This window comes from Cebus imitator, unplaced genomic scaffold (genome assembly GCF_001604975.1).
Source record: "Cebus imitator isolate Cc_AM_T3 unplaced genomic scaffold, Cebus_imitator-1.0 Scaffold166, whole genome shotgun sequence".
In the NCBI taxonomy this organism is placed as follows: domain Eukaryota; kingdom Metazoa; phylum Chordata; class Mammalia; order Primates; family Cebidae; genus Cebus; species Cebus imitator.
Window position 1 is genome coordinate 1,967,558 of NW_016107481.1, and position 8,599 is coordinate 1,976,156.

The following is an 8,599-nucleotide window of genomic DNA, read 5'->3' on the forward strand; positions in this document are numbered from 1 at the left end:
TTAGCTATTAATAGTTTGAATAATTTTACTCAGCTCTGGGGCATAGGGCTGTTCCTAGTTTTCTGGTTCATGGCCCTGGGGTGATGAGGGCAGTTGGACAGTGGCCCAGTGTAAGAGCCTGACGAAGGAGGTAGTTGGGAGTATGGGCTTTGGATTGGCTGGTTTGCAGATGGAAGGTGTACTTGCAGGTGAGTCCTTTACTGTTTCTAGGAACTGGCTCACCCTGGGTGCAGCGGTCTCTCCAGGATCAGCAAGGCCCCAGCTCTCAATACTTCAGGAAATACAGGAAATGAAAAGGCATGATGAATACACTGAGGGTGCTCTCGAAGGCACCAGCCCCTGGCATGTATGTGGCTGGCAATGCCGAGGGCCATAGGGACGGCACGAACAGTGTCTGCTGCACTATTTTTTTTTTTTTTAAGAAAAAATGTCTATTATTTATTACACTGAACAACTCTGACCACCAGAGACGAATGGGGGTCAGGAGAGAAGAATATCTTGCTTCTCAATAAACTTTCCTTCCTTGTTCAAACATTTTTGAGGATTCTTTCCCAACCTATTATATCTATATTATAATGGTTACAAATTGTCCAACTCTGCCACTCCTTCCAGTGCATTTTTATTATCTTCATTGAAGGTGGAAAAAAAAATAGATCCCTACTTGTAGTAACAAAACAATGTTGGAAACTGTCATTAAATCAGGACAAGTGAAAAACAGATCTGTTCCCAGACTCACAGGATTATAAATTTAGGAAGTACACACACACAAAAATAAAAATTAATTATACTCAATAAGATACATTAAATATGTACAGCTTTTTGTATGTCAATTACACCTAAGTAAGTAGTTTTTAAAAAAACATATGATCCAACCCACACCACCAACTAATAAAGAAAAAAACCAATGAGTAATGCAAAAGAAAAATCATGTTTCGCTTTCCTCCTACTTTGAGTTAAGAACACTAACAATAATTTGCATGCAGTGAATACAGTTCCCTAAATACAACAGATGAATTATTTTCTATACATATTTGTTTATGGAGAATTGGTTAATAAACACATTTTAAGTTCAATATATTATGTATTTCTGAGTGGGGAAGCAATCTTAAACATTTTATTTTATTTTATTTTTTATTTTATTTTTTATTTTTTTTTGAGACGGAGTTTTGCTGTTGTTGCCCAGACTGGAGTGCAATGGCACGATCTCGGCTCACCGCAACCTCCGCCTCCTGGGTTCAAGCAATTCTCCTGCCTCAGCCTCCCGAGTAGCTGGGACTACAGGCACGCACCATCATGCCCAGCTAATTTTTGTATTTTTAGTAGAGACGGGGTTTCACCTTGTTGACCAGGACGGTCTCGATCTCTTGACCTCGTGATCCACCCGCCTCGGCCTCCCAAAGTGCTGGGATTATAGGCTTGAGCCACCGCGCCCGGCCTTAAACATTTTAAACACCAGAAATATACAAAATTTTAAGTGAAATAATACAAAGTGCCTTGTGTTTTGATTCTGTAGTCACACCATAAAAATCTCAGATTAAGAGAACTCTGAAAAACATTGTTTTGAATATTAAGAATCATGTTTTGAGGGAGGGAGAGAATTAACAGCCTTTCTTTGCCTTAAAATACTTCTTATGAAATGTTTTATGAAATTGCAATTGGAATGAAGCAGCTCCTAAAGTCGTCAGTGTCCAGAGGAGGAAAAATTGAGCACAGGAACAAACTACTGTTTTACTCAATTCCTTCCAATGCTCAGCTGAAGAAGTTCTCAGCTGAGAGCAGGCACAGTGGCTCATTCGCATAATCCCAGCTTTTTGGGAGGGTGAGGTGGGTGGATCACTCGAGGGTCAGGAGTTTGAAACCAGCCTGGCCAACAAGGTGAAACCGCAACTCTACTAAAAATAAAAAAATAGTTGGGTATGGCGGCAGGTGCCTGCAACCCCAGCTACCCGGGAGACTGAGGCAGGAGAATCACTTGAGCCCAGGAGGCGGAGTTTGCACCAAACTGAGATCGCACCACTGCACACCAGGCCTGGACAACAGAGCAAGATATTGTCTCAAAAAAAATAAATAAATAAAACAAAACAGAACAAAACAAAACAGCTGCTGAAGTCTTTTCTATTTTAGAAAGGTAGTATGAATAAGTTTTTCTACATATTAACTACAATTTATGGTGCTTTGTGAAATGTTTTCCCATTTTTAAATGCAAGAGTCTATCATATCTCTACTCACAAAGCAACAGGCACTGCTAGGAGTCGTAGGCTAAGATCTGCCACCCCAGCAGTCTGCATGGACCGTAAGCAGATGTGGATAGGACCAAGTTCACCTGTCGGCAGCACCACAGAATCCGACTCTCCAGACTTTCTGCCATTAATTATCATAGATATGGCCTTTTTCCTGATATTCTATTCCCATTGGAGGCTTTTTATTAAGACCTTGTTCCTGTGAACACATTTGGGGCACAACATATTGTCTTCAAGGTGCGGGGGTGGAAAACTGGAGGCAGGAAGCAGGAAGAGCGCACTCACTCTCCCTTCTTGCTTTTCTGGAACCCACGCTTGACCAGCATGAAACTGCAGGTGCACCCAACCATCTGTGTCTGCAGGGAGACTTTTCCCATGGACCACACACCACCTGACACCACTGGCTTCTTGTGGAGGTTCCACTGCCTCTGGCGTCCTTGCCCTGGCTGAAATTCTTGCCCAGGAGGCCAGCACAGCCTCTGGGGCAGAAGTTGTCACCACAACCATATTAACTCCCTCAAGGAGAGCAGTGGACCCTTCCAGAGCAGGCAGCCCCTCCGCAGCGGGAAGGGCCACTTGAGGAGGCTGTGTCCCAGAACTCTGCAGGCACGCTTTCCCTTTTTCCACCTTTAATTTATTTTGCAATGACTTCCGGATTTTGGCCTCTTTTGCTGTGCTAGGGAAATCCTTTTGGTTTGGGTAAGCAAAGGCACACAGGCGCTTATATGCATCCAGTTTCTGGCCTCTGGTGCTCAGCTTTAATTGCTGACACCAGACCCGTACGATGTCCCGGTGAATCAGATTAACAGGTGGCAGTTTAGAGGGTAAGGGAGGGATTGGTATCTTCTTCTGAGGTCTGGGGGTATCACAGTCTGCCTTCTTCTTAGGGCAGAGCACTTTGTCACCTTTAACAGATACTTTTCCTTTGGTTCCCCCCTTCGCTGATGTTCCCGGCAAAGCAATTGTGTTTGGTTGATTAGAAGCCTGCTGATCCTCTTCCCTCACCTTCTCTGTGGAGGTCCACTCCTTGCCATTTACCTTCTCCATATTCGGACAGGAAGCGGAGCTTGGCCAGATGCTTCCAAAATGGCCCCTGACCCAAGATTGTTGTTTGCAAAGTCTCCTCCCCATTTTTTTTTTTTTTTTTTTGAGACGAAGTCTTGCTCCGTCACCCAGGCTGTAGTGCATTGGCAGGATCTCAGCTCATGGCATCCTCCGTCACCTGGTATAAAGCAATTCTCCTGCCTCAGCTTCCTGAGTAGCTTGGACTACAGGCGTGTGCCACCATGCCCAGCCAATTTTTTTTTTGTATTATAGTAGAGACGAGGTTTCACCATGTTGGCCAGGATGGTCTCTATCTCTTCACCTTGTAATCTGCCCTCCTCGGCCTCCCAAAGTGCTGCGATTACAGGTGTGAGCCACCGACGAAGTCTCACTCTGTCACCCAGGCTGGAATGCAATGGCTCGATCTTGGCTCACTACCCCCTCCACCTACCAGGTTTGAGCAATTCTCCTGCCTCAGCCTTTCAGGTAGCTGGGACTACAGACACACGCCACTACGCCTGGCTAATTTTTGTGTTTTTTGTAGAGATGGGATTTCACCACGTTGGTCAGGCTGGTCTCGAACTGCTGACCTCAGGTGATCGCCCACCTCGGCCTCCCAAACTGCTGGGATTACAGGTGTGAACCACCACACCAGGCCAGCTACACTATTCTTGGCCCCTCAATGACTACATGAATTTTCAGATCAATCTGTCAAGTTCCAAAAACAATTCTATTGGAATTTGTCTGGGAAGTGCTTGAGTTTGTAGATTAATTCAGTGAGAAGTAATATGTTTATAGCATCGAGTCCTACCATTCATAATATATATGGCATATATTTCCATTCTTCCTTTAAGTCCATGGGTAATTTTTATATTTGTCTTAGTCTTTTTGTAGTGCAAAACACCTGAGACTGGGTAATTTACAAACAACAGAAGTTATTCTCTTAGTTCTGGAGGGTGGGAAGAAGAAGATCAAGGCTCTGGCAGGTACGGTGTCTAGTGAGGGACTGGTGTCTGCTTCCAAGATGGTACCTTGAATGCTGGTTCCTCTGTAGCAGACAAATGCTATGTTCTCATGAAGCAGAAGGAACAGATTTACCACCACCTCAAGCCCTTTATAAGGCACTAATCTCATGCATGAGGGCTCCCCCTAATGACTTATTCACTTCTTAAGGGTCCCACTTAATACTATCATCCTGGCAATTAAGTTTTAACAGGAATTTTGGGAGACACATTCCGGCTATAGCAATACTTTTCATGAAAGGTCTGTGTACATTTTGCTATATATATTCTCAGGGTTTTGTTGCTATTGTGAATAGAGTCTCTTTTTCTATTACATTTTCTAATTTGTTAATTTCTGATGTACAGGAATGCTAATAGATTTTTTTTAAGTTGATCTTGAATTCAAAAACCTTGCAAACTCTGTTACTAGTCCAAATAATTTATCAGTATATTCTGGAGTTTCTGCAAAGACAATCATATGGTCTGCAAATACAGATAGTTTTCTTCTTTCCAATTTAAAGATTTCATTTTCTTCATATGTTTCTTTCTGTCTCTCTCTCTTTTTTTTTTTTTTTTTGAGACAGTCTCACTCGGTCATCCAGGCTGGAGTGCAGTGGCACAATCTTGGCTCACTACAACCTCCACCTCCCAGGTTCAAGAAATTCTCCTGCCTCAGCCTCCTGAGTAGGTGGGATTACAGGAGCCTGCTATCATGACTGGCAAATTTTTGTGTGTTTGTTAGTAGAGACAGGGTTTCACCATTTTGGCCAGGCTTGTCTCCAACTCTTGACCTCAGGTGATCTGCCCATCTAGGCCCCCCAGAGTGCTAGAAGTACAGGTGTGAGCCACCGCACCTGGTTGATTTCCCTCCCTCCTTCCCTTCCTCCCTCCTGCCATTTCTTCCTCTCTCTCTCTCTTTCTCTCTTTCTTTTTTTCAGAGTCTCACTCTGTCACCCAGGCTGGAGTGCAGTAGCATGGTCTCCACACACTGCAACCTCCACCTCCCAGGTTCTAGTGATTCTCCTGCCTCAACCTCCCAAAGTGCTGGGAGTACAGGTATGAGCCACCGCACCTGTTGATTTCTTTCTCTTTCTTTTTTTCTTGCAGAGTCACCCAGGCTGGAGTCCAGTGGCATGATCTCCACACACTGCAACCTCCACCTCCCGGGTTCAAGTGATTCTTCTGCCTCAGGCTCCCAGGTAGCTTGGATTATAGGCATGCACCATCACACCCAGCTAATTTTTGTATTTTTAGTAGAGATGTTTCACCATGTTGGTCAGGCTGGTCTCCAATTTCTAACCTCAGGTGATCCGCCTGCCTCAGCCTCCCAAAGTGCTGGGATTACAGGAATGATCCATCTCACCTGGCCAATTTCTATTATAGGTTGATTCACATACATTTCTGATATTGAGCATCTCAAAAAAAAAAAAAAAAAAAAAAAAAAAGGCAGCTTCCTATATATCAGCTGAACATGTTGCTTAGGACCTCCAGTGCCATGTTCCATAGAGACAGTGATAGAAGCTACCCTTGTCTATGTCCTAACTTTGATGAAAATTCCTTCTAAAATTTTACTGTTAAGTGTGATAATTGCTATATACTAAGGAAAATAGGGCCAGGTGTGGTGGCGCACACTTGTAATCCCAGCACTTTGGAAGGCTTGTTGGGAGGATTGCTTTAGTTGGGAAGGGGGAGGTTGCAGTGAGCTAAGATCTTGACACTGCACTCCAGCCTGCATGACAGAGAGACCTTGTCTCAAAAAACAAAAACCAAAACAAAACAAAACAAAAACTCCAAAAACAAAAACAAGACAAAAAAAGATGCTAGCTTGCTAATAGTTCATTAGGTATTGACTCTGCCCTTCCATTATTGTAATAAAATCTAATTCACCATTATGCATTTTTTTGTATGTGTACATTACTGTATTCGACTTGGTATTATTTTATATAAAATTTGGAATTCATGTTCATAAAAGTTAGTAACAGCTCAGCTAACTTCTACTTGGTTTTCTATGTTTTGGATATTGTTACTTTCCTTGAATTATTTCATTTCATCCTAGAAGGCTTATTGTAAAGGTTATTTCCCCTTTATACATGAGGAAGTTAAAGCACAGTGAAGGCAAATCATTTTCCCCAAGGTCACAGGGAGGGTAAGTAGTGGTAGCAGAAATACAAATCCGGATTGCCTGGCTCCAGAGGCCGTGCACTAAGCACTACCCTGCCCCCTCTCCCTGTGACAAAGACGCATCATTCAGACTGTTCTATCGTGAACTTTCCTTGTACATCCTTGTCCCAGTTTTGCCCCAAGATTATATTATTCTCAATTATTTAGGTCTTCTTTTTCTTTTATTATACAAATACTCATCAAACTTTTATAAAAATCGATTCCATCCTATCACCTTTGCTAGCCTGACTTCTACAGTTTTGCAGTGATCTCCAGGTTTTATGGCACTCCCAAGCTCCTGTCCTGGGGATACTGGTGAGGTGTTCACCCCGTAAAGCCAGGGATACAGACACAGATCAGCAGCAGACTCCCCCACCCTCCAGCATCCTTTCTTTTTTTTGAGACGGAGTCTCACTCATGTCACCCAGGCTGGAGTGCAGTGGTGTGATCTCAGCTCACTGCAACCTCCGCCTCCTGGATTCAAGTGATTATCCTGCCTCAGCCTCCGGAGTAGCTGGGATTACAGGCACTTGCCACCACACCTGGATAATTTTTTGTATTTTTATTAGAGACAGGATTTCACCTGTCCTCATCAGAATCACTGGATCATGACTGACCCCTAGAGGTGGCTTCTCTACTTAACTGTCAGCTCATGGGCTGGAATGTGACCCCCAAAGCTGCTGTAGAAGCTTCCACCCATCCTGGACCACACTTGCCATCTGTGGGGGAAAGTTCTATCCTTTGTCTTGTTAGTCCAGCCAGCCTTAGAGGCATTCAGCAGATTGGAAAGCCTAAGCATGTGCTGTGCTGGGCAGGGCTCCCCTTGACTTTTTTGGGGGGTGAGTTGGAATGCATTCCAGCTCCTAGCATGCTGCTGTTTATTCCCACCCCTCATCCCTGGCCCCCTACACATTCACAAGTACAAACACAGGCACAATCATGGGCACACACCGCCCTGGATAGTACCATTTCCAGCCTCTGCAGGGCAGTCTCCTTATGGGGAAGTTAATGAGGCACTAAAGAAGGCTCAGGGGTCAGGGAGGACCTCTGTCGGAAAGAGGCTCCTAGACCTGGTTCTGCCTCTGACTTCCTGGGGGTCTGTGAGAAAGTTGCTTCCCCTCTTTGGTCCCAGTTTCCCCAGCTGAGAAATGGGGGGTTGAGCCAAATGGTCTAAGGTTCTGGGAACCTCTAAGTCAGAGCCCATAGCTGGTGGTCAAGATGAGGGAGAGGCCCTCGGGGTCAGCCAAATACCTGAGAGGCAGGACAGGCCCAAAGGTGAGCAGCCTGAGCACATCAGGTGGGCCCGGAGCTGGAACATGATCCCCACAGCGTGTAGAGCAGCCCTGAACTCAGGAGCCCGCTCGCACCTGTCCCATGGGCCTTCAGAGATGTGGGGTCCAGCCTCCCCTAATGTTGCAGGGCTGGGGGATGCAGATTCTGACCCCACAGTTGCTTTAGACATGCCAGATGAGCTGGGGCAAGACAAGCCCCTCTCTATGAAATGAGCAGTCAGTTCAAATAGGTACGCCATGAAGGGCCGTGAAACAAACCCAGCTGTACCCTGGGGATAGACGGGCTTCCAGGGTACTCAAGCTGCTGGCCTCTGTGGGAGAGGACCAAGGTATGAGAGGCAGGGCTCAAAATCTAGGCCCAGCCTCCACAGGAACCCCCTCTGGAGAGCCCAGGGCAGTCCTGAAAGTGCAGCAGGCAGCAGGTGCACTAGGAGCATGTTTCACAAGGCACCCAATATTGCATCTGCTCAGAGAGGCAGCCAGCTGGAAAGTGGATGGAGTAGGCAGGGTGGTGGCTGCTCCCTATGGCCAGGAGTCCAGCCCAGCACCCACCCAAGTCCGCCTCAGGCCTGCTCAATTGAGTCATCCATGTTCTGGGCCCTCTGGGCCCACCCACAGAGGAAGGGCTTTGGGGTGACTGGGTGAGCTAGCCCTTGCAGGAGGATGTAATTGACTCCTGGGCCTGGACAGCCAGGCAGTCCCTCCCCCGCATCCCCACCCCACCTCTCCAGCCCCCTCATTCTCCAATTCTCCCACCTGCTCCCCTGCCCTGGCACGTGTGTCCGCTCACTCTCATCTCTTTTCCTGCCCCAGGCTCACCTGATCACATGTCCTTGACTCTCCTCTGAGTCTCCCTCTTTCC

General features: G+C 45.9%; 1 protein-coding gene, 1 long non-coding RNA gene and 1 pseudogene across 2 annotated transcripts in view; 2 read left to right on the top strand and 1 right to left on the bottom strand.

Annotated features, from left to right (window-relative positions):
- The first annotated feature begins 274 nt into the window (after positions 1-274).
- The window catches only part of LOC119473539, a 26,455-nt gene continuing 18,130 nt past the window's right edge, over positions 275-8,599 (top strand). Inside the window, exon 1 of the long non-coding RNA XR_005202757.1 lies at positions 275-346. This is a non-coding gene — a long non-coding RNA (uncharacterized LOC119473539). The remainder of the gene's footprint in view (positions 347-8,599) is intronic.
- LOC108314983 (developmental pluripotency-associated protein 4-like) lies at positions 2,365-3,341 on the bottom strand. Its single transcript, XM_037744130.1, has one exon. It carries the CDS (start codon positions 3,285-3,287, stop codon positions 2,403-2,405), a length of 885 nt encoding a protein of 294 aa, XP_037600058.1. The 5' UTR covers positions 3,288-3,341; the 3' UTR covers positions 2,365-2,402.
- LOC108314970 overlaps positions 7,664-8,599 on the top strand; it is a 1,536-nt pseudogene continuing 600 nt past the window's right edge.

Bases quoted from the DNA above. Each gene is read 5' to 3' on its own strand.
- LOC108314983 (XM_037744130.1), bottom strand. From the start codon at position 3,287: ATGGAGAAGGTAAATGGCAAGGAGTGGACCTCCACAGAGAAGGTGAGG.